General features: G+C 45.2%; 1 protein-coding gene across 1 annotated transcript; it reads left to right on the top strand.

Moving 5' to 3' along the window:
- The first annotated feature begins 2987 nt into the window (after positions 1–2987).
- Positions 2988–22914, top strand: LOC135915651 (uncharacterized). The gene is made up of 10 exons (XM_065448778.2): positions 2988–3067; positions 3822–3943; positions 6212–6413; positions 11443–11546; positions 12444–12646; positions 13288–13456; positions 15469–15741; positions 19289–19433; positions 19618–19875; positions 22739–22914. Exons 2-10 carry the CDS (start codon positions 3824–3826, stop codon positions 22870–22872), a joined length of 1608 nt encoding a protein of 535 aa, XP_065304850.2. The 5' UTR covers positions 2988–3067; positions 3822–3823; the 3' UTR covers positions 22873–22914.
- Positions 22915–26010: the final 3096 nt, after the last annotated feature.

The following is a 26010-nucleotide window of genomic DNA, read 5'->3' as shown; positions in this document are numbered from 1 at the left end:
GCAACGTCGTCCTCCCGAAAAAAGAAAGAACCCTTCAGCGATTGAAGAGAAAAGTACATACATTCTTTGGTGTCACACATAACAACATACAGCACATCATTCAGTACAATAAAGAAAAAGCCCAACAAAACCGTCCAAACCACATAATTGATGACAGAGGCTCCTGCTAACAATGCAAAGCACGTTGTGCTCCCCGCATAGGTATGCGGGTAAAGATCACCGTTTAGGAGGAGTCCGTCGTCCCGGCAGCTTGCGACGTGGGGAGTGACGTCACTAGCCTTTAATATATGAAAGAAGCAGCCTAGCAACTGATTTCATTGCCCTTGCAGCTCCGCCATGGGTAGGCAACGCATAGTTAGGACTCCCGAGGAGCAGCATTATTACGAGTAGCGACAAAGGGAATAGAAACGGCAATGCGACCAGCGTTGGCGTGATGCCGTTGGTCGTATTGCCTTGGAATTCCAGCGCAGGGCATACCCGTACGTCCACATTCCCCTGTGGCTGAATAATGGGCCGGAGCAGGAATTCAGCAATCAAGCATTGCAACCCCCCCCCCCCCCCCCTTCTAAGAAGCAGCACGGGTGGTTTTCAACACCCACCCTGGACATGCACTTCTGTAGGGCCAGGTTGGTGAGTCAATTTTTTTTTATCGAGCCCCTCGACAACGTTAGACCATAGCCTTCGAGATAGGGCTGCGAAACTCCGCGCAGGCTGAATGTTTCCGAGGCCTTGTATGGTTTCGTCCCTTCGCAGTCAGGGCAGAAGTCTCTGCTGTGCGCCGGAGGCACGACACCGCACGTGTCCACGAAATGGTCGATGCAGTCTTGCGGCACAGAGTCTTTAAACTTCCAGAGTGTCCCGAGGAGGCATTCTGGAAGCCGTCGGGACAGAGAAACAAACGATGAGTGGGACAAAAACATGTAACCACCCTGTCTATGCCCCGGCTCTAAATAGTTGCACCAGTTTTATTTCCCGTTGCATTTGCCCGCATATTGACGCTCGACCGAGGTCGTGAGCATTGTCCACGCACCAGGTTCGACGGAGCGTGAATTTGTTATTCTACTGGAACATCAACTTAATAGTACTGAATACCGAAGCACAAGCCCAAGTATTATTTAGGGCTGAACTCACGTTGGGCAAACTACAGACAACCAAACGAATGAACGAACGAAAGAGCAAGCAATAAAGCGAGCAAAAACAAACAAGCAAGCAAAAAACCACCACCGCCGAGCTTCATGCTGCTACTTACGGTGTCCGTAATACTCGATGTCTATCACGACGCACTCCTTGCTGGAATAGTAGAAAATGCCCTCGAGGATTGTTGGGTCTGAAAGTGATATTTTCGTTTAATGTATGTATGTATGTATGTATGTATGTATGTATGTATGTATGTATGTATGTATGTATGTATGTATGTACGTACGTACGTACGTACGTACGTATGTATGTATGTATGTATGTATGTATGTATGTATGTATGTATGTATGTATGTATGTATGTATGTATGTATGTATGTATGTATGTATGTATGTATGTATGTATGTATGTATGTATGTATAATAATAATAATATTTGGGGTTTTACGTGCCAAAACCACTTTCTGATTATGAGGCACGCCGTAGTGGAGGACTCCGGAAATTTTGACCACCTGGGGTTCTTTAACGTGCACCTAAATCTAAGCACATGTATGTATGTATGTATGTATGTATGTATGTATGTATGTATGTATGTATGTATGTATGTATGTATGTATGTATGTATGTATGTATGTATGTATGTATGTATGTATGTATGTATGTATGCGTGTGTGTGTGTGCGTGCGTGCGCGCGCGCGCGCGTGTGTGTAATGGATTGCATGACACTCCCTGACACGCTACTGCTTATAATTCACCGTCACCGACAACAACCTCCATCGTTCCCGGACTCGTTCCAGATCGTACGTAGAAAGGTATATCTTGCCTGCATAAGTTATAAAGCATTGAAAAGTTTTCTTTTTAACGTAGACAAATGAGTTGGCCAGCCTCCTTAGAGCCGTCTATACTACAATTCTAAATACATTGCTCAGAAAATCATGCAAAAATAATGCAAAGAAAGAGGAAAAGTCAATCAGCATTCACACATGAAAAGAAGTCACAAGCACACGAATATTGATAAAGGTTTTATTCACCAGAGAAGATCAAACACAGATAGGCGATATGATAGACGGCAAGCCACTGAAAACCTGATTAGCTCAAGCATGCTAAATGACTATATTTCACCGCCATGTATTTTAGGGCATGCCAACACAAGTTATCGTTATTATCATCACAATATTTCTCCTCATTATCATCATCGTTGTCATTGTCTCGAGGTATCCACACAACAAAAGATAAGGTTTCGCCCTGCGACCTGTGGATAGTGAGATGTATAGATCTTTCGGGCTGGTTGGTTCGTTGCAGTAATTGAGGTCGTAGCTCTGGATCGACACGGACAAGAAAGAGGACCGGACGTGCGCTATTTATAGCACGAGTTCTCTCGTCTTTCTCGTCCCTGTCAATCCAGCGCTATCACCTCGATATCTAAATAGCCACACGAGCGTTGTTCTTGTACGTATGTATTTGGACAACACTGGCAGGCTGTAACGTAGGAGTCCCACAGGGCCTCGTACAGCTGCGGTAGAGATTTCACAGGTGCACCGCTAGCTTTATCGCAGATGAATATGAACACGTCAGCAATGACACGTAGCTTCTTCAAATAAACGAAGTGGGGACTTCAGTTTCGGTTTCAGTTTCACTTTCAGTTTATTATTCGTTCATAACAACTTGTTACAAAATATGGTATACAGACAAGGGTCCCAAAGTCAGAGACTGCACCGGGACCCTTGGTTTAGAAGTTATACAAAAAAAATAAAGCGGAATACAGAGCAGAGAAAGAAATCATGAAATAAGCAAAATATACGAGAGCTTATCGAAAGCGTGTCGCTAGCGCTGGGGTTACACTACTTAACCTCATGCAGACATCTCTACGTAGACCGAACATCTCATTCAGCGCGTTCTGGAAGTCGAAGAAGAAGAAGAAAACTGACAGGTAAGTGGTTCCCCTGAATGATTTCAACGATTTCGCTTAACGCTGCGTTACTAAACGCCGACTGTGGTGAATGCGTTCAAAGGTAACGGTTGTTCAAGAGCAGAGCATGGCGCAATGTGCGAGACAACAGCGACCTGCTGGACAAGGCATACCGATGCATCTTATGCCATAGGGTGTGTGTGTGTAATAATAGACAGATAGGCAAGTGGGTATCTCGAGGTGCAATAGACTGGGAGAGCATGAAGTAAAATAGAAAGCGGGATAACCGCTTATCCTGCTCTCTGCTCTGATTGTAAGCAAGCTGCTTGTAACGACACGAGTCTCTCTAAGCTCTACAGTTATGTGTCAGTGTGCGGGCCGTGGCAACTTATTCTTTAAGCATTGCGCCAAAGCAGCACCCAACAAGGGCATTAGAAAAATGCTGCCTGGAGTGTGGTTGGCCACACCCGATGTGCGTTGTGTGTCTTCGTGAGAGCCGAATACATCTTTTTCGCTTGCTGATTCATTGTCTCTAGCGAAGGAGATCGCGCACCAGAGACAAGCCTCAGCAAACAGATACAAAAAACAACACAACAATGGATCAAATTGCAACAGCCAATTTGACAGTTCTCAGATTTCCGTGCCATGCGTGCTAAAAATACCATGGTGCAGCCAATTTAGCAGAAATATGACTGTGTGTCGCGACGTAAGCCGATACCTTATAGACTATCTCAAATGATATGAAACTGATGTGACTCTTTATCTTCTTTTTCAGTCATGTCTCTTGTGAAAAACCGAATTGTGCACTCCCCTTATCCACCTCTCGATATACCAGAATGCACGCTCTACGATTTCATAGCGGAAAAGCTGGTGGAACACGCAGAGAAGACAGCTTATGTAAGTGTCCAGGACATTGAAATCGTGCCACTTTTTCAGCGTGAGACGCAAATATGCCCTTTTTGTTGCAGTACCTTACGTGAGGTCTGAAAAACTTTCGAAACCACCTAAATGCATTTTTGATTCTGCTACGCGTTGCAAACTATCTGTATCTTATTACATTACCTATATTCTTATATAAAACCAGCCTCTAATGCCAATCGATTAACAATCAAATACAATGTTAACAGATGACGTCGATTTTTACCAGTTGCTTAGGATGGTAGAGTGAACTTGAAATCGCTGTTCATGAGTCATGTTTTCGGCGATGTCAATCGAGATTCCTTTTGATCGCAAATAAAGCAACACCGTCACAACAATTCACGAAAGAGATCAGTTGCCCCTGGGATTGAAAAAAACTTGATTGGTCGTTAACGTAACGTAAATAGCTTTCTTATTACTCAGCATTCTTGCCTATGAATATGTCAGCGCAAGTAAATTACTTTTTTAGGTAGAGCTATAATTCTGGAGGCATTGTCGCTTGTTTTGTTCATTCAGGTCCTTCGCTTTTTCTGCGATGCTTCTAACATTCTCGAAAAAAGAGTATACCAGGTGTTTCTACAAAAATTGAGCCAATTTTTAAATAATCACGCGGGGAATTGTTCATATTGGAACGACCAAACTTGCGGCAAAGATGCACTGTCGTTCCACTTCATTTTCTTTTTTCACAAGAACCGCCATATCATGTTCTGGAGAACAAAATCAACGCAAAAGTAATTGGAGCGCCAAAGTAATTCTTCGCAAATTTCACGTATTTATATATCAAAACTGGTGTCAGCCTAAGAATTCGTTCTAAGTTGCGAACTTCCCGGCTACAATCTGTAAATTGCAGTGTGCTCCGTTGCGTAATTAGTTTAAACTTAATTAGATAATTATTGTTATTCAGTCAGTTATCCATTTCAATTTTTCGTGCAAATAATTTAACCATCCCCCTCGTTTGTGGATTCCATCTCAAGGATTGGAATTATGAATTTTTGAAGACTGGTTAAACATGTGGCATAGGCTGCGCAGGCACACAGTTGAAAAACTGTTGGCGATTGTGCTATCTTTCAGAAACACTCTTAAAAAAGTTAACACCCTTTGGGGCGTACATACCTTGTATCGCAACAATAATCGCCATCTGTCTAGCACACATTTCCTTTTTCAACGCTGCGAGCCCAGTACTTCCCAGTCATGAGCGGCATGCGCGTTATCAGCGTGACGTAGCATTCTCGACAGCAAAGTAGCGAGTGGAGCATTTTCATGAAAGGAAACGTAAGCAGGGCAGATGACCGTTATTATTGTGGAACAAGTATACACCCCGAAGGGTGCAACCGTTTTAAGATGAAGCCTGCAAGCAGACTGGATTATAAGGAACAGAAGTATTACACAGTGCCGAACGGCATCTGTTATTATGTAAAAAAAAAAAAGCCAGCTTATTTCGGCGACAGTCGGAATGAAAAAAAAGAGAGCACCGTACAGCTTGTCACAAAGTGACGTGTTAAAACAATTAAACAGTAGAGTGAGGCAAGTGAGCTGAACTGTGCGTGGATTTTTTATACCAATTTACGGTCACCACTATTTGCTCCGCAGCTCCTAAACATTCACCTTAATGTTAGGAGTGGCTATTCTAATGGAAAAATAATTGTATCTAGTGTGTGCTCAAAAATATCTTAATAAGGTCGAGTGTTTCTGGCATTTTCGCTTTTTTCTCGCCAATCTAAAGGTATGTAAATGAGCCGGACGCTGGGCGTTTGAATTGAGGCCTACTCGTCGCAACATGTTCATGATTTTTTGTTGTCGGTCTTGCTTATGAATGGCCTATTGATGCCTTCAACAGACGATCCACAAGGAAGGCTGACGAGAAATGATTCTAATATTTTGATGACTATTTTAAGACTATATAGAAGTTTTAAAAATCAGGTATGACAGATAGGACAATTACAGTCCTTCAGTTGGATTACTAGAAAGTGGCGTACATTACTGGCACGATAAATAAAAAAATGCACAATCTACTAATGAAAAAGACATTTCAACAATTCAGGTTTTTGTAATTAAGAATATGGCACATATTATTACTTACAAATCCTTGCCCGCGAGTTCGCAAGGCGCACCCACTTGGAACGACGTTTCTCGGCATGACACCAGTTTCGAAGGCATTCGTTGTCAAAGTGTATAGGATAAAACATGTTTTGTTACTTTGTCAGTTATTATTTTTTTTCGCTTCGATTCCTCCACATCATCTGCCAGATTGAAGGCACCGAGACCACAAGTTTCGCCGAACTACTGAAGCTTGTGCGCCAGTTTGCGACGGGATTCCAAAAGAACGGCGTCTGCCGGGGCGACCGCGTCATCGTGGCTCTCAACAATACGACCGACGGGCTTGTCGCCATCCTGTCGCTCATGTTCTCCGGCTGCGTCCTCTGCTTTTCCAGTGGTCCAAGAACTAAACGTACGTGACGGATACGCGTGTGTAATTATCGGCTCAGAACCTCAGCGTTCTCGCATAGCAATAAACATAAGCTTACCTAAGTGTTCTATTGCTATCGGGAATTACTAAAATTAAGTTCAAGGTCCAGAAGAGGAAAATATGAGAGGAACTACAACGGGGCTTCACGATAGACTTTAAGAACGCTGCCCCCTACCACTCTCTAGTGTACGCGGTTCGTTCGTGCTCGTCTCTCTTTCTCTCTGTTTCCCCCTTACACTCTCTTTCTCTTTTTGTCCCCCTCAACCCTTTTCCCGTGCAGTGTAGCCAACCGGAACTACCTCTGGCTAATCTCCCTGCCTTTCTACGCAGCCTTTTCTCTTTCTCTCTCTCTCTTTCTTAGAGAGCATATACTGCCACACACGATCAGTTTGAATAGTATACGCTTCGAGAAGCCGTAGGCCCTTGTTATGAACGACAATGGATCGCAGTGGCGGCGTATACAACTATTTTTGCCGCAGTGAAGAAAAGGCACACAGGACGGCCGGGGCAGAGGCCAGGCAGAAGCTTTGTAACCTCATTTTCTAACCACATACTGCACCCGCCATGGTTGCTCAGTGGCTGTGGTGTTAGGCTGCTGAGCACGAGGTCGCGGGCTCGAATCCCGGCCACGGCGGCCGCATTTCGATGGGGGCGAAATGCGAAAACACCCGTGTACTTACATTTAAGTGCACGTTAAAGAACCCCAGGTGGTCAAAATTTCCGGAGTCCCCCACTACGGCATGCCTCATAATCAGAAAGTGGTTCTGGCACGTAAAACCCCGTATATTATTATATTAACCACATACTCCCACACGCAGAGCGCTGTAGCTTTGCCTGTTGTGCACGAGAGGGCGCTCACTATTTTGCAAATCGTCAATTATGTACACAGAATAAGAGCACCAGCACACCTCGTGATGCTGCGCGCTCAGAGTTGGCGGAGAAGCTTTGTAAACAGTAACGTGCGGCGTAACAGGTGCTATCAAAAAAGCACGTCGAGATCTCGTATTGTAACAACACTGGTTGAAACTGCATGACCAACAAAATGAGGGAACGCGATATTACAGGCTTATACGCGAATATGACGGAATGCTGGTTTAGAGTGAACCCGCTGGGCTGGCACCATTCGGAGAATGAGGTCAGGTCACACTGCAGAACGTGGAATTCCTCGATACTGTGTGACTCCTTCAAAATGATTTGATCTCGTCAGCGTACGCTATAAGTGGAAGTCTTTTGGATTGCCGAGAAAATGTTATTGACGAAAATTAGGGTGAGAATAGGCGGACCTAACAAGGGACCTTGGGGAACGCCACTGGATACCGTAAAGCCCAAAATATTGACCGTTGACGCTCACGGGACCTGTTGGGGAGATAGCTGCGTAGTGAAGTTAACGATATGAGCTTCAGCACCTTAGTGCGCAAGCTCCTCGAGTAGTAGAGAACGATTGACTACGTCAGAGGCTTCACTGAGGTCGCAGGATACGGAGCAAGATCTTGCCTCCTTTGCGTGACGGGCGTGGACACAAGCGTCATAAAGCTGACAAGATTGGTGACCGTTGGGCTGCCAGAGGGGAATACGTGCTGATATTGAACAAGCATTTTTTTTACACTGTACACCAATAGACTATGAATAGCTAATTTGAAATGCACGGAAATCGCAGAGAGAAGAGAAATGGGTGAGTAGTTTGCTACATACGTTCTAATGCTGGTTTAACAGCTATAAGATTAGTAATAGTAGTAATAGTAGCAATAGTAATATTAATAGTAGCAATAATCAATCATGTTTATTTAACATGATCAGGAACAGCCCCCAGGTCGAAGTGCTGGCACATGCATACGTTAAAGAAACAATAACTGCAGGGGATTATAATTTAAACACACACCATGAATAAAAAGAATTGTGGAAAGAAGAGTGTACTTACAACAAAACCCAAGATAAATACACAACAAAAAGGAGGAGCAGGGCAGTTGAATAACGTGGGAAACTGTGACGCAAAAAGGCAAAGCTAAGAAAATAAGAGTGACAGTGGCTTATGGGAAATATCGAGATCATGGAAATAAGCGTTGTAGAGACCCTTTATTCTGCAGATGGTTGATTGTTGATGACAGGCAGGAACATGGAAAGGTCAATGTTCTTTGCTGATCTTGCGCGGAATACGAAACATGATACATCATAGGAGTTCGGTGCAGGTGAGAATATTGTGAAGGAGTTTCAAAAAAAAATCAAAAATCAGCGCGATTAGGTCGGCAGCGAAGTAAGGACAATGACAATGATCCAACAGTGCTAGAACAAGGTCCAGCGTTCGTGTCAACAAAGCGGTAATGATATGTGCTTAGAGAGTTCTTTTTTTTCTGGACCCGACTTATAATGTCACTGTTGAATGTAGAAATGCCATTCCAGACGATAGACGCGTATTCGAGTCCAGAAATGCAGATTGTTGCGTACAACTTGTGGAACAGTGTAGGGGAACTCAATTCCTCCGATAGTCTGCGAACAAAACCAACAGAGCTCAAACCCCACATTGCAAAGCGTTTAGTGTGAGCAGAAAAGTGTAAGGTTGCATCCACAAGTACACCAGATCATTTTTCTCACAAACCTTACACAATAGTACGGAATCAACAGAGTAAGAAAAAAGAAGTGCTTGCTGTTCTGCGTGTCAAGGTAATGACTTTGGTCTTATAGTAGCATTAAAGGTGAGGTTACTATGTTTGCACCATTTCGAAGAAAGAAAGCAGGTCGGACTGCAGGATGCGACAATGATCAACAGTATGAATTTCTGTAAATATATTGATGTCATCGGAATATTGAAGAAATAATTATTATTAGTGGAAATAATTTCATTATTAAAATTTTAATAAAAAAAGAATGGTCCTATTACTGATGCTTGGAGGGACGCTGCTAGTTGCCATGTAAAAAGTCGTTTTACCATTGACGTTAAAATAACATGATCTATCAAGATTACTGCGCAAGATAAAAAGGCAAAGCAACACCAAAGTGAGAAAGGTTGACTGTAGTCAGTAGTCAATCAGTAGTGGCCGATTGCATCAAAAGGTTTTCTGAGTTCAGAGTTATTGGTGTCAGCTTGCCCCCTCAGAACTACCGGCGTGGAGATCTGCGTCATGAAACTTGCGAGATTTGTGATAGTGGAGAAGCCAAAGAGAAAGCCATGCTGATTCCTAATCAATGAGTTTGTCACAGTAAAGAACAATATGTCGTGACGAGGAAGTTTAAAAATTTCAGACATGGCAGAGAGAAGAGAGTTCGGGCGATCATCCGAGACATGATTTCTAAAGCCAGATTTAAATGAAGGAAAAAACAAGCAGTCTTCCGCAGGTGACGGAAAGGGGAAGTATTGAAATAGTTATTATATATAGATGTCAGTAATGGGGGAAAGCAAACTGCCGTAAACTTTTAGAACTGCTGAAGACAATAAAATAAATAATAAAACGGAAATTATGAAAATTAACGCTTGTCATTTGATCAAACCCAAGGTTAGTTCGAGATGAACTTCAAGGAGACAGATAAAATGACACGTGTAAAGTGGCAAGTTAACAAAGAAACGGTGATATGAAGCATAGAAAAAGGTATAATGGAGAGTTCAGAATATTATTAAAATCAACAATGTAAGCATTATAGACCATGTATTTTATGCACATCTCAATCTTAACTATCATAGGTAGGAAGGCAGAAGGGTCTTTGCTCTCTGGTGATCTGCGGAACTCGGTGTACTATGCGGTGTGGTAGATTAAGGCAGCTGAGTCTTCAAGTATTGGTGCCTTCTCTTTCTACTGAAACTCCATGACGGTGTTATAATAGAAACAGAACGCCAGCTGCCAGCGCAGGCAGCTGTGTAATGTGAACGACGGCCAAAGACCAGGGCTAGAATAAAGAGGAAAACGAATAGCGGGGTTACAAATTACAATTCAGAGTCAATGGTAATTACGCCTAGGTGTTTGTAAATCTCTCCTGTAGCGCTGATGCCAAATTTATGGGTGCCATTGCAGACTTCGAGTGTATTCAAGTTGAAAAACGTAGATGTTCGCTTAGTATTTCAGTAAATATGTTGGCTAATGTAACTCTTCGGAAAGCCTGCAAGAAGAGCCGAAAGTGTGCAGAACCCGTTTTTCAACGTGATTAGTGTGAGCAGAGAAGTTTAAGATGGCATGAAATAGTACTCAAAGGTTATTATCTCAACATCCTTACACAACAGAACAGGATACACAGAATAGTGACACAGCACATTCATTCTTCGGTATGCGAAAAATATTACCTTTCCGTCTTGCTAGCATCCAAGATGAGGCCATTTTTTTTACCATTCAGAGTCAACTGCAGATTACGGCTGTCATCATACGTTTGAATTAAAACAAGTATCTGAACATCACTGACGTATGAAAGTAAGGAATAATTTTAAGTGTAGCGCATGAAACGTCAATACCGAGAATAATAAAAAAAAAACATGAGTTGTTCAGGACACCGCCAGTGGTGGTGTCCATAACCGTAACGTAATCTGCGAACTATAAAGCCGCGGATGAGAAACCCAACCGAAGAGTTAACAACAGAGCGTGTAAGCTTAATCTGAAACAATGTGTTGTTTACCACGCCAACAGCTTTGCAGAGGTAGCAGTGGACGGTGTCAGTCCGCCCTCTCTGAAATACTGGCAGACGCATGTTATGAAACTTGCGAGGAATGTATAAATATGGATGTCGTTGCAATATATCTACCCGGAAAGTACACGTAGGCAAATAACTTTTCGCTGTGCTGGCTGCACATCAGTGGCGAGAAATTTAACTTCACAGCGATATCATGAGCGTTCCGTTGTAACAGAGTAATTATACACAATTGTAAACTTACACATATGGCATATTGTTGCTGGGGTCTAGTCAGGCACATTTCGGTGCTTGTGCAGTGATCTGACGTTGAACATGGCGCTTTTTGTTGTTTCTGACATTTCTTCATTCGTCGTTGTCAGCGTGTTTTTCCATTTTTTCTCTGTTACTTTTTTTGTGCGGGCAGAGGAGTTGGTGTACCATGCGAAGGATGCCGGGGTGGCATATTGTCTCGTGGACGCCTATCAGTTGCCGATGTTCGTGCAACACCAGGAAGAGTGCAACTTCAAGGTGAGATATTACAGTCGAGATTTTGTGACAGGAGTCTTTATTTTACGGCAAGCTCGCATGTAAAAAACGTTTCTTATCGATTCTAGTAGGGGCGGTTCCTCCAAGTTATTTGTTTCTTTAATACGAAGCGGGATAAAAACTTGAGAAATAGGGCTAAAGCGCCTCAGACATGCTGGTCGATGTTTTTGTATGTGGAGCTGTCTTGTTGAAGGGCGTCATTATTATCCTTGTCGTGTTAATTTAGAGTCACGTCGCTTTAGCAAACCCGGGAAAGCGATTACATTTTGTTTCCCTAGTATCAGGCACTTCGCAGTATGTAGGTTCCTGTGTGGCTTCCTTTTGTACTTCAATGATAAAAAAAAATTATTGTCCGAACACTCCGTACAGATGGTTAACCAGTGAAGCTGCAACGTGCGACGCCGGTGTTTTTCACTTGGTTAATCTCGATGGTATATTAAACGAAAGCTTGGTAGGCTGCCGGATCCTCGGTAAGCGGTTGCTGCTTGCACACCGCTGCGCGAGCCTGTTCTTGTGCCCGGGCTGCAGCACCAGCATGGCGCAGACGAGCTTTTTCCCAGTTCTGCTCGCGATGTTGCTGATCGAAGGCTGCCTGCACCGAAGGAGTACGTATTACGCCTGGCCGATTAAAAAATTTCAGCTTTTCTTGTGAAAAGGGAAACGATTTCAATAACATACTAAAATATTTCGACAGGTTCAATTTAATATTTAGGTTAAACAAATTTTGTTAAATATTGTGCGAGTAATTGGCAGAGTAGCTTGACTATTGACCGCATGTGTTGTACGATGTCTACTGTGCATTAGCATTAAACGTAGCTTGCATAATTCGACTCAAAGAATATCACTTTTACAATGTTTCCGCACACGTATTCCTCGCAGAAAATATTCGTCACCAGGGATACCATGGGCTTTGTGGCCATCACGACATTCAGGCGGCTCCCAGAGATGGCTTTGGAAGCTCTGCGTGAGACTGACACAAAAAAGGCGCTCTGCGCTATCGCCTTCATGTCGGGAACAACTGGCGATCCTAAAGGAGTCATGCTTTCGCAGTACAGCTTCGTCGCTGGGATTCAGGGCCTGCTGTGAGCGACTCCGCTCATTTCACGATTTTTTTCACTCGCATTAGTGTAAAAGAACGGTAGCCTAAAATATCGTATTAAAATCCTCTTCTATGGAAATGTAAATATATTTCAAGAAAGGAGTTTAGTAGAAGTCTAGGCAAAACGAGTGGTTGCAGTAGTTATACTAATTTGTCCCCACACAGACAACTGCTAACCCGTTGATCTATTGATGAGCGTGGTTAGTAGACCGATTGCTACGGAAAGGAGATGGTATCGGATTTGACTCGCACACGAACCTAAATGTTTCTTTAATTGTACATCTTTCTTTTTTTCGAAGAACCACTCGTATATCGTTCTGCATTCAATTGGTCGTCAACATTTTTTTTATTTCATTTCATTTCATCATCATTAGTACAGAAGGAGGTCCCGGAGTTACAAGAACTGTCAGGGGGACCTCCTATTAGTAATTTAACAATGCAGGAATTAATACGTTATGGTAACATAGCAGCGACAGACATCAGAAAACAAGAAGTTAATGAAGAAAACAAACAAATACAAAAATGTGCTTACAATAATTTCAGTTAAAAACACAAGCAAATGAAGCCGATACACCGTATGAATAAATAAATGTGTAGTAACTGACGTGCGTTCATTTCTTTCAGGGCAATAAAATGCGTGTCTGAAGACGACGTGTGCCTTAACCTCTGGAGACTGTTTTCAGTTAGTTCAGTGCGGGTCTTTCTGACAATGCTATGTGCCGGTTGCACTGCTGTAATGGTCAAACCGGACAGTGGAAGCCCAAAGCTGATGGAACAAATCAGACGCCACAATGTAAGTGTACCTTAGCTTTTTTTTTTTTGCTTGTTGTGCAGCAGTTGTAGCTACGCTATAGTAGATGTGCAGAGTTGTAAATATTAGCCGTGAGAAACGACGCATTTGCGTGCTGCTTGTTGCACCAGCAACCGAGCGTCTGCTTGGTTCGTTGAGGATTGTAATGCTGAAAATTAAGGAGCAGACGTACGCTTGGCGTGTGTTCAGCTCAATTAGAAATGTTCAAAGGTCGGGAGGGTGGCCGCGAGGGAAAAATTACGAGCCTGCAGCGAGAAACAGCGTCCTTAAGTGCCAGAGCCGGAATTCGAGCATGAAACACTTTCCTGGCGCGTGACTTTTACAGCGAATAATCTTCTTTTGAGCTGTTACCTGTTTACGTACGTGGTAGGGCTTTCTCCACTGGGGCGCACACTGTCGCGCAACCTAGCGCACTCGTCTCTGGACTCCGTCCACATCAAAATCATCTTGCAGTGCAGCGGAAGTTGCATGGCGTGCTAAGGCACTGCAACGTGTTTTGCACTATAATGCCCCGGCAAACGTTAGCCAAGCTCTGCAAGGAAAAAAATTGTAAAAAAAATTGTGCAATATACAATTTTAAGACCTCCAGTGTTCGGTCGTTAGAGGTCTGAAGACCGAAGACCACAGGGCTTATAATTGTATACTGTCACGTGGTTGTGACGGTGAAGAAAGAAGCAATACGGTGGAATAAAAAACTAACTTTTATTGGGCGAACCTGTGCCCACAAAAACAGGCTACACTTATAGCACAACAATAGCGGCGAACACGGTCGGCGATCGTCGGAAAACTGATCAGCGGGTCAAGCGCGTCGGCTTTTATAGATCAGTCGTCGAATGTCCCAGATTAACTGATGGGACCCGCGTGTCTTCCACAAAGTTCTACACCATTCGTGTGACGCGATGAAATCTGATAACACAAGGTTCGGCGACAACAGACACGCGGATAGAAGCGTCGATAACTTTCCAGAAACGTCGGATACATGCAGGCGCGTCCCTGGCTCTGCGATTACAGTTGTTAAGCGGCGAAACGTGGTTGCCCGATAAAGATAAGTACACGTGTCAATACGTCATTTTTTAAAATATTGTTTTTTTTTCGTTGAACAGCTCGGCTGATGCTAGCTGTGGCACAAGGTAGACCGTGTGTTTCTATACAAAGCCGCTAAGCAATATGTAACATAGCCGTTTTGAAATAAAAGGACGGTTCGTTCCGGGACATGCCCGCCTCCAGTAGCGGCGACCAAAACTACACAGGCGCCGTTGTCTCCGTGGAAGTGGTCACCGGATCGACATCCATCTTGAATAAGTTTTGGCGCCCCCTATAGCCGGCGAAAGTTGGGAATAGCTACAGCGGTGCTGTTTCGCAGATCACCATCGCAGGACGTGCGCGGCCGGTGCGCCTCAGTTGGCGACGCGTCGATTCCCCATTAGAGCTCAAGAATTAATTCAATTTTACGTTCCCTGCTGTCAACAGTGGCTTACGATTTGTTTCCAAAGCAAGATACAGACGTCTTTAGGTTGTTGAATTTGCCAAACTTCACTTCTCTGATTATCGAAAGTGTTGTAATTAAACACTTCTGGAATAACGATTTTAAAACACGATATACGCCTGTCCGCTCCTTAAGACCGAAGGAACCCTACGTCATCCCCAAGACTGCGGCAAAGTACGGAAGGAGAACACGGCAATACTATGTTCCAGCCATATTTAATAAATTGCCAGCGTCTGTGTTAGAGGCAAACACAAGACGTGAGATTAAGAAACAACTTAGAAAATTCGATGTTTGATGTACTATTTTGTATAACTGTTCAACATTTTGTTCCGACCCGCTAATAGCTAACTCCGCTGTTAACCCTGTGCAATTTTCTGTGACCTGTCTGTCAGGCACTGCCAGTCAAGCCCTCTGAGGCTTTGGTAGGCCTGCTACATGTACTTTGTTTTCCTTATGCACAATAAAGATTGTATTGTATTGTATTGTATTGTATTATATTGCATCGCAGGTCACCGCCGTGTGCGCCTCGGCGACGCCCATGAGTGCGCTGGCCACCGACGCCTACAGCATGGGCGAGAAGCTGCCCACTGTCCGGCGCACCTGCAGCATCGGGGGCACGCTGCTGCCCTCTGTGTTGGAGAAGATGCGCGACGTGTACCAGCTGCTCGCGGTGACGCACATTTACGGCATGACCGAAGCGGCCGGCTGCGTGTTGGTGCCGCCCATCGACGCTCTGAGCCTGCCGTTTCTCGGCTTCGCCGGCCCCGGCGTGCTCATCAAGGTTAGTTTAGCGGCTTCGCCGGCTCCAGCGTGCTCATCAAGGTTAGTTTAGCGGCTTCACCGGCCCCTGCGTGCTCATCAAGGTTAGTTTAGTGGCTTCGCCGGCCCCTGCGTGCTCATAAAGGTTAGTTTATCGGCTTCGTCGCCCCCAGCGTGTTCATCAAGGTTAGTCTAGCGGCTTCGCCGGCCCCAGCGTGCTCATCAAGGTTAGTTTAGCGGCTTCGCCGGCCCCTGCGTGCTCATCAAGGTTAGTTTATCGGCTTCGTCGCCCCCAGCGTGTTCATCAAGGTTAGTTTAGTGGCTTGGCTGGCCCCAGCGTGCTCATCAAGGTTAGTTTAGCGGCTTCGTCGGCCGCAGCGTCGGCCGCAGCGTAAAAGGTGCTCGCGCTTGATGATAGCGCCTCAAGTGTGTGGACTGTCAAAGTGTCATCTGACGGCGGCGCATGCCGGGACGCTTTCCTGCAGGAGATCTTGGTGCTGTCAGATGCAGCCAAGTCAGACTGCAACCCCAACTGCCGTGGCATATACGTTCGCGCGAAATAGGTGCGCAGGCGGGCGCTGTTTAAGGCCGATCCACACGACGGACCAAGTCGGCGGGCCGATCATTCGCCTGATGCGACGTCACGGCTCGGCCTGGTCCGGTGAGGTGCAGAGCACATCCACACGGCGGACCGCCATAGCAGAAGGCAGAGCAGACTAACCAGCTACACTCTCGGCCAGAGTGTTATCATTGTTATCATTCCGGCTCGAGTCCCACAAAGCCGGGAACTGCTCAACGAGGTATACAAAATGAAAAAACCTCCTCGTCACTCCAAGAGGACACGGTGTTTAAAAAATATATCTGCTGCCCACACGTGTAGGCGGAACGGCGAACATGAAACGACTGGCTTGACTGGCTTTTGCTGAGCCAAAACGACTGGATTTTTCAGAAGACACTTTGTTGCCGGACAACATTCGTTGGCTAAGCCAAAATCGCTGCGGGTTGCATGCGGTCCGCCGCCAAAACGGAAGCGCGAGAAGCCTCGGCGATCTGTAAGACCGCGAGGGCCGCGGTCTTGCGCGGGCCAACCGCGGTACGCACGAACTGGTGACGTGCTATCACGTGATGCGCGGACCACGGTCCAAAAGAGGAATTTGGTCCGTCGTGTGGATCGAACTTTACCGTGTGACTCGGCCCTGCAGCCGGCGTCTTGTGCATAACCGTTCACGCTTCGAAGTCTACCTTTCTCGTAGTGGGAAGGTGAGACAGAAACAAAGAGAATAGGGCATCACTGCTCGGGGCGCCGCGCCAGCAGGACATCGCAAGTGGTCGAGCAGCTGCGCGGGTCGTCCGGAAAGTTGTGGGGTTTTTCTGCCACCGCTGGTGAAGCTCTTCCTTCTTCAAGTTTATTTACAGCTTTCCTTATCAATAATATTAAGCTTATAGCAACGTCTTAAAAGATACTGTGCCACTTGCAATCAAATAACAAATTTACCGCGTACCTTCGTGCGTCAAAATGCTAGCTGTAAGTGCTGATGGCGAGCCTGTCACCAGAATTCGCTAGAAGTGCTGACCTTTTATGCGAAGCGTATTACGAGAGCACAACCCAGCTCCTCAGGCGCGGCGGTGTTGCCTTCAATGACCTTTGACCCCATGCCATACCACGTGACACCGTGACGTCACGACAGAGGAGAAACGTGGCTCCAACTCGCGCCGTCGCTCGCGGCGTCGCGGCCGTATATAAGCAGCTGCGCTTGCCTCTGCTAGACATTTTCTAGGTGGCCTTGATCGGACGCGGTGGGCGTCGAGCAACGCAGCGTTCGGCGCGACAACGGAATTTCTAGGTGGCTTTGGCTCAACTCTTGCAAGATGGGCTGGGTGGGAATCGAACCAGGGTCTCCGGAGTGTGAGACGGAGAAGCTGCCACTGAGCCACGTGTACGATGCTTCAAAGCGGTACAAAAGCGCCTCTAGTGAATGCGGTGTTGCCTTAGAAACGAGCTGTTCTCATGCGTCGCTTGCTCAGGCGCACATTTCGTTGCCGCGCCGAACGCTGCGTTGCTCGACGCTCACCGCGTCCAATGCGGGGCGCGCAGTCGCTGCGCCGTAGCCCATTCTCTTACACCCCTCGGCGGGTCGACGGGAACGCTGTCGCGTTCCACTCTTGAAGGCGAAGCAGAGTAACGCATGAGATGTTTCTTCGTCTAGCCGAACCAAATATAGCCAAGCAACAGCAGTTCACCAGGCTAAACAGTGGTTCAACAACTAAAATAAAGGCTAGTATGCTTCGCATCTTGGGCTTAACCTTAGCTAAGCCACAGCCATTTTTTCTGCTCATACGCCGAATTAAACATTGTTGTTTTTTTAGTTTTAATGAGACGAGCCTACATTCTTAACAATAAAAGTGTTGAAAAAGCGCAATTTTTGAATTATTGCTAACCTGATTATTCGAGTTGAATATCGGATCGAGGGCTGAATATCTATTTATACAAAGAAAAAGAAATGGAAAGGTAGCTTGGTTTTTTGTTTCGTAACCAGAACGGTTATGTACTTCACTTCAAAGCTTTCGTCGCTAAAGCTGCTCTTCGAACGTATTCCAATATTTGCATTGTGTCTGCATATTTTCCCGTTATTTGATACTTCCTATGCAGTTAAGCACTAGATATCCAATCCGCTGAAGGTATTTTAAATAAAAAAGAATTGGAAATGATCGTGCTTGCTGCGCCATGACAGCCACAGTAATCAAGCCAAGCAAGAGCGTGTCCCTAGATGCACGAATTCTGTTCGTTGAGCGTAATACAACACCACACACCAATTTGAAGGAGTGCAAAGTTGGTGAGACATTAGTCCAATTATAAATTCATTTGCCTGAAACGAAACAATCGATTCATAGGTTGTTTGAAGGTGATTTCTATATTTTTTACATGACTGTAAAATATCGAGCAGGGGATCTCCAATACATGCCTTAACTTAGGAACTGATACCTCTGCCAACCAACCCTGCAGCAGAATCATTTGGAGCAGTAAACATCTGCATCGGTTTTGCTGCCTGTAGACTGCCGGTAAGCGATAAACGTTTTCCCTTATGATCGAACACAGGATAATATTCTACAAGTTCAAATGGTCAGTTCTCGTATTGAAATACAATTTGTATACTAAAGACTATGCCATTAGTATTCTAAATGTTTAATATTTAATACTTTAACACGCCTACACACATCAGCCATGGTTTGAAGAAAAAAAATCAACCTTGATATAAGAGAAACATGTGACAATATGTGTGAAAGCAGTAAGATATCCTTCTGAATGCGCCAGTCACTCACACTCCCTGAAGGGCTTGTTCCAGAGTGCTCCGCTCCGCAGGCTAGAAAAACCTAGATTCGTCCTTATAGGAAGCAGACAGGATGCAACCAACCCTCTGTGCTCCTCTTGCGCCATCGGCATTTTTCGGAAGGGCATCTCGAGTGCTTGTGGCAATGATTCATTGTTATGCAATGTTTATGAATCATGTGTCGCCAAGTGCCCCCACGTCAGACTCTTCTTATTGTTCAATTCGCTTCCTCTTGGGCAGGTGGTGGACGTTGACACAAAACAACTGCTCCCAGAAGGAAAAAACGGACACATCTGCTGCAAAATTCCAAGCGTAATGTTGGGATTCCTAAACAAACCGGAAGAGACGCGAGAAGTTCTTGACCCCGAAGGATGGCTCTTCACAGGTGAGTGGAATGTTTCGTCAAACCGGCTTTGCGGGGCGTCGCTTCACCCAAAGCCGGTGCATCATTGCCTTGCGCGCCTGTGACCGGCGATGTGCTTGGCAGACGCCTATGAGCTATGAGTGTCGTATGCGGACAAATCGGGTTCAAAAAAAAAAAAGCGGGCAACTCGTGGCGCCCTCGACAGGAGACTTCGGGTACTACGACGCGGAAGGCCGCGTGCACTACATCGACCGGTTGTCCGACTTGGTCAAGTGCATCGGTTTCCACGTGCCCACGGCTGAGCTCGAGCAGGTGCTCCTCACCGTCCCAGAGGTAGGCGAGGCTGCCGTGGTCGGCGTTCCCAGTGTCCAGTACCAGGACGCGCCGGTCGCCTTCATTGTCACCAAACCGGGCATGGCAGCCAGCGCCTCCCTCGCAGAGAGGATCAAGAAACGTGTGGAAGGTGCGTGGGATTCTCGGTCGAAGCAGCTAAAGAAATTGCAGGGCCTGAAAGCATAAAACCAAAAGAGCAGTCACCATAACCTCGGAGTTTGGGGGGCCACGCGATCAAGGGGGTTAGATTAGCTGGCAGACCATAGCCACGCTTATCGCTTCCATTCCACTGCTTTCATGCGGCGGGATCGTCAGTATCCAAGCGTGACGCCGCTTGCTTCCCCTTTAAGGAGTTTTATTTCCGGCTTTCGATGCCTTCTTACCGGTGGTGAGAGGGTAGATACAGAAGGATAAATTGACAGGAAGAACGCTGTTTTACGCCCTAATGTTTACTCGAAAAAAAAAGTGCGTACGACTTATATTTATCTGTTGTCTTGTCTCGTACTAATGCCGAACGAAGCAGCAGTTTACGAGAAGTTGGAGGCTTGAATCAATCAACAGTAGCCTATAGCAATGAATGGCACTGGCGCCAAAGTTTCGACAAAGGGAACGTGTCTACGTAAGGGCAGCACCCATTCGCCTAATTTTTTCTATCGACCGAGGACGCTGCAATACAACAGAGTTTACCTGTTTTTCGATTGCTCGCTTCTGAATTGTTCCAAACCGTATGTCACCTTAGTTCATCATAAAGTAGACCCAGCGGCTTGACAACGCCTCCTTGCCCGCGTGGATTGTTATCCGTTTTGGTCACCCCTACTTCTTGAAGAGCCAACAGCATGCCGTACCCGTATCTCTTCCATCTCTGTCGCAACTAAGCACCAGTACCCCAAATTTCTTTTTTCAACATTTCGATGACCCCTTTGACGCCCCATCTAATTATCTTCTCCCATTGAGGGCAGGAGAGAACTAGCTATGCGCAAACAAGTGCTGTTAAGGAATGAATGAATGCAATGCTTACAAAAATTAGGCCCCCTTGTTGGACCATGGGCTCCTGCGACGTTCCTTATTGGACCGCTGTTGATTGCTTCATAAAGATGACGCAAAACTGGATAATACACAACCTCTTTCGTCTAATTGACTAGCCGACCTTGCAGCACAAGATTATTGCCTATATAGCGTTCGTGAGCTTCCTTGGAGGTACGAGTGCACGCTGGTTGACACTTAAGGACAATTGTAAGCTCGAACAAGGGTGCGCTTTAAGAAAAGATATTCTGTCAATAGACAAACAGCATGAAGTACCAGCTGTTTGCTGTTCTTTCGCGTTTTCCCGTTTGCGCTAACCATGTTCTACCAAGGCCATCGCTATGCCACCACCGAACGATGCTTTCATGTATAGACAGCGTTGAATTATTGAAACTTCCGCAATTTCTAAAGCACTCGTTGCACTTAGGCGTCTTTCCAGATTGTAATGATGATAAAAAAGAATAAGAATCTTTACGACGTGCCCTGAATCAGTAGTTTTCATTTTACATTCATATTGAAAGTTAGATTGCGGTTCCATCTTGTGATCGCTGAGTAGTGGGTAAGGAATAAAATAAGAGTAGGTGTAAGAAGCAACAATCATATGAACCAGGGGTGTCTGTCAGTGGCATCCTGTGGTGAGAAGTGCTCGGCGAATCATGTTGCATCGACGCACTCGCACAAACACACGCACGAACACACACACACGTCCAAATACAACCTCCCCCCCTCTCACACACACGCACGCACGCAAGCACGTATACCCGGTGGGGTGTCTATTGGCTATGATGCTAGCTGCTAAAGATGAGGTCTGCAGAATTTATTTTTTTTTGAGAACACACACAGGCCCACAAACCAGGATTTGATACGAGGATTTCTGTATAATATATGCTAGATTGCAAGTTTAACCTGCAGAACTCAAGCTCACAGAAGCTTTTCGTTTTTTCGTGGGCTGTATGTGTTCGGTAATATACATTTGTTCTTGTATCCAAGTTTCTTGTTGTGCTGAAGTTTCGTTTTGCTATTTTTGTTGTAACTCATTGGTGCTAACATTTGCCCTTTTTCATTGCTATATGTCGATTATTCTTTTCGAGTGTGCTTACTTTCCAGTAATTTGACGTGTGTCTAGTGAAATGCGGTTACGGCTCTGCAATTTAATCCGGGGTCGCGAAACAAGCAAACATTATTTTAAAACAACCTTTTTTCATGATAATTTCATCTGCATTTCTACAGAATGAAAGGAAAAACACTTGTTTGAAAAATTTCTTGCTGGCTAAAGTTAATAGCATTCATTGGTGCACATCAAAGCTTGTGCGAGAATTACCGATCCATTTTTCCAGTGATTTTCAGCAAGATATTTTTAAATAAATACTGTGTTGGGGGCAAACATTGGAATTGTGAACTGGCAGCCTGGTACGGATCAAGACATCCCCTGAGATGAAATATGGAATTTAGAAGTATCTTCCAGGTGAACCATCTCCGAACTAGCGGCAAATTGCCACTGGCGTTATACTTATAATTCTTGCGCAATGCCTTCCTTTGCTAATGTGCAACAATACTGTGCGAGGCAGCAATATTTCTTGCCTCTGGTTTTACGAAACAATATTTGGGAACTAGAGCTCTTGAAAGAATCTGTACTAAGTATACGTGTCTTGAATGCCTACCTGTTTCAGTTCCACAAATTGAATATGGGAGGTAAGCTTATAAGTGGAGAATGTAATTAGCAGTGAAGTTTTGTAAAAGACGCACTATCAATTATTTCACAATTTCCGGTGTCCGCTGCTGCTATGAAATGAGGTGAGCAAAAGGTATTTCATGCAAAATCCTGTGTGTTTAATATTCGTTATGGTTGTCACTGAAACGCTTCGCGTTTGCAGAAGATCTCCCACGCGATCTAGTCTGTTCTTGCGTGGTGGCTCACTACCCAGATGCAATGTATCTTTTCAGACTTGCAACCTTGCTTTCTCTTTCAGAGAGCTGTCCCAAACACATGCAACTCTACGGTGGTGTCGCGTTCGTCGAAAAGCTCCCCAAGAATGACATGGGAAAAGTGCTCAAGAGGGAGCTCCGGAAATTGGCTCTAGATCCGAAGACGCAGAAGTTGTGAAGTAAAGGCCTTATGCCAATGAAGTATTCTTGCTGTTCTAGATCACTTTGTAACCAAGGTGAATTCTTCCAAACTGCGAGTAGTAGGCGGCCTGTTCTTTTTCACACCCCATGAGAAAAGGCTGGGTGTATCGGAGCGCTTGCTAGCGCGGTACTTTCGTAGCGCGAATGTCCTACTTACGTTATTCATGATAGATAGATAGATAGATAGATAGATAGATAGATAGATAGATAGATAGATAGATAGATAGATAGATAGATAGATAGATAGATAGATAGATAGATAGATAGATAGATAGATAGATAGATAGATAGATAGATAGATAGATAGATAGATAGATAGATAGATAGATAGATAGATAGATAGATAGATAGATAGATAGATAGATAGATAGATAGATAGATAGATAGATAGATAGATAGATAGATAGATAGATAGATAGATAGATAGATAGATAGATAGATAGATAGATGGATGGATGGATGGATGGATGGATGGATGGATGGATGGATGGATGGATGGATGGATGGATGGATGGATGGATGGATGGATGGATGGATGGATGGATGGATGGATGGACGGATGGACGGACGGACGGACGGACGGACGGACGGACGGACGGACGGACGGATGGATTGGCATGAGAGACGCCTTAGTGGATGGCTGTGGAATTATTCTGACCACCTTGAATTGCTTAGCGTACACCCAACCCTCGGTGTGCACAGGTGTTGCTAATAAACTGCGTCTCAATGTGGCTGGCCTGGTCAGGGATGGAAACCACGACCTGGTGCGAGCACCAGAATGCTGTGCCCAAAGAGCCACTGTGGCAGGTATACAGTACGGTCCCTAATTATGGGATTCTCTATCGCCTAACTCGAAGGACAGCGTCTGTGTTATGTCACAATTTTGTGCATCTAGCTGCGTGTAACCTCTCCGACGGGATGAACCAAGCGTTTGTTTCAATCGAATATTGCCGAACTAAAATAACATCACGGTGATATCCCGTACAGTTCAAGATGTTTTACGAGTAAAACGATTAGAAATAAATGGAACCATTGTGCACGCGCGTTGAATAGTTAAAAGCTGCTGTAGAGTGGGTTCAGCCCTTGGCGTGGCGATTAATACTAGAATTTCTCGTCGACGATATCACGAGTATACCGAAGGTGTATGATATGGAAAAACAGTGAAGCCTAAATTCGAAGTTGCGCATCCAAAGCTTTAGTGAGCGCAATGGGCTAGAGGGGAGTGTAAGAGCAAAGAGCTCAAGCTGCAATGCACTGCCTCTCGTGGTTCCGCGATCTTGAGAGAAAAGTGGGCGTCCAAACAGTTTGCGTGCCAAACTATTTATTTATTGTTAATTATTTAAGGCATTCTGCACTGTGAGTACCAAGCAGGTGGGCGTATACAACAAAATGCAAAGGAACATAGTGCTGCCTTCCACGGGCATGAAGCCGGGAGCAATAAAAATATGAAGGTCAGTGGTGACCAAAGAAAAATGGGAAAATTACGGCACGATCGAAGTGAGATACATCAATTTGGATGAAATAGTTCAATAAAGCGATTACGTAGCTTCAATAAGGTGTTGCAACTAAGTTTTTGGCTCGGCGTAACGCATTCATGATCAAAAATAACGTACAGCGCAAAGGACAAGGACAGTGATAGGCGACATACACAGCGCTGACTTCCAACAAGATTTTGTTGCGTTGCCACATCGTGTGAATATATACAAGAAGAGGCATGCGCAGAAAATGTACGATAGTCACAGGAGGTGTCCTAACAGCAAGTCATTCAACTGAGAACATGGTCACCTGAAAAAATAAAAATTAAGCATTACGATTACTATCTGTTTAGAAACGTGACTTCACCAGGGGTCAGTGCGATTGAGGGCGCACTAACGCACATACTCCCAAGTTTTCTGATGAAATCGGCTTCCACAATTTCCCTCGTGAGCTGTGAGCAGTGTCTCGCTGAAACTTGCGTATCTTCAAAGAATGGCACGCAGCCGCAGTCCCGGCAATGAATGCCCAAGTGGCCTTGTACAGTGCTGCGGACGTTGTTACAGTGCTCTCTTAGTCGATCGTTTAAGCACCTGCCCGTCTGTCCTACATATTTACTGCCGCAAGACAGGGGAATTTGGTAGACTATTTTTTCAGGTGACCATGTTCTTAGTTGAATGACTTGCTGTTAGGACACCGCCTGTGACTATCGTACATTTTCTGCGCATGCCTCTTCTTGTATATATTCACACGATGTGGCAACGCAATAAAATCTTGTTGGAAGTCAGCGCTGTGTATGTCGTCTATCACTGTCCTTGTCCTTTGCGCCGTACGTTATTTTTGATCATGAATTACCAACTAGCCCAAGCAACCACCCTAGTAACGCATTCATTTCACACAGCTGTTCCAACTTTTAAGGGCTGTGGTTCCAGTTCCTTTGATTTTTCTAGGATAATTTAAACATTGACGCATAGCGCATATCGCGCATTCCCCTTGCGACCGGGGGCAAGGGGAATTGACGATTGCGGTTCAGTCTCGCCGCCCGATATATGGAGGAAAGGGGGAGGCAGGGCGGGAGGAAGAGGGGTGGTCAATTGCGGCAACAAGTGCGCACTTTGCACGGGCGCGCAGGGTCGCACGCGCCGCATCTTGCAAGGGATCTGCAGATGGTTCATACCGTTGCGCGCGCTGTGTTCTCGCCGCTCTTGCGTTGAAGCGATACACAGCGTTGAGGTCACTCCGCTCGCTGCTGCTGCCGTGCTTCCTCGCGCGAGCGTTTTGACAGCGAGTGTCCGCCCTCATCGAGTGTGATGTGTTCGTGTTCGATTGACACCATGCTCGTTAATTCAGTTAGTAAGCGGGTGTGCCCAAGTATATGCGGCCGATAAAACTGCTATTCTAACTTCGAATGGCTGTCTACTAATTTGCTATCGCAATCGATGCTTGGCCTTTCGGGTGAAGCTGCGACTTTTTTCTTCCCGTAAACGTTTAGAATCTTGTACAACACAACAGTTATGAAACCAAATCAGTTGCGCCGGCAAATTTCCGAATTTCATCACCGCACGTAATTTTCTGCCATCCTCCACTGCGCTTCCCTTCCTTTGGCGCCCGCTCTGTATCGCTAATGGTCCACCGGTTGTCT

The sequence above is a fragment of the Dermacentor albipictus genome, chromosome 6 (genome assembly GCF_038994185.2).
Source record: "Dermacentor albipictus isolate Rhodes 1998 colony chromosome 6, USDA_Dalb.pri_finalv2, whole genome shotgun sequence".
NCBI classification, from domain to species: domain Eukaryota; kingdom Metazoa; phylum Arthropoda; class Arachnida; order Ixodida; family Ixodidae; genus Dermacentor; species Dermacentor albipictus.
Note: the sequence above shows the minus strand (reverse complement) of the source record. Positions and strands in the feature narration are given on the sequence as shown.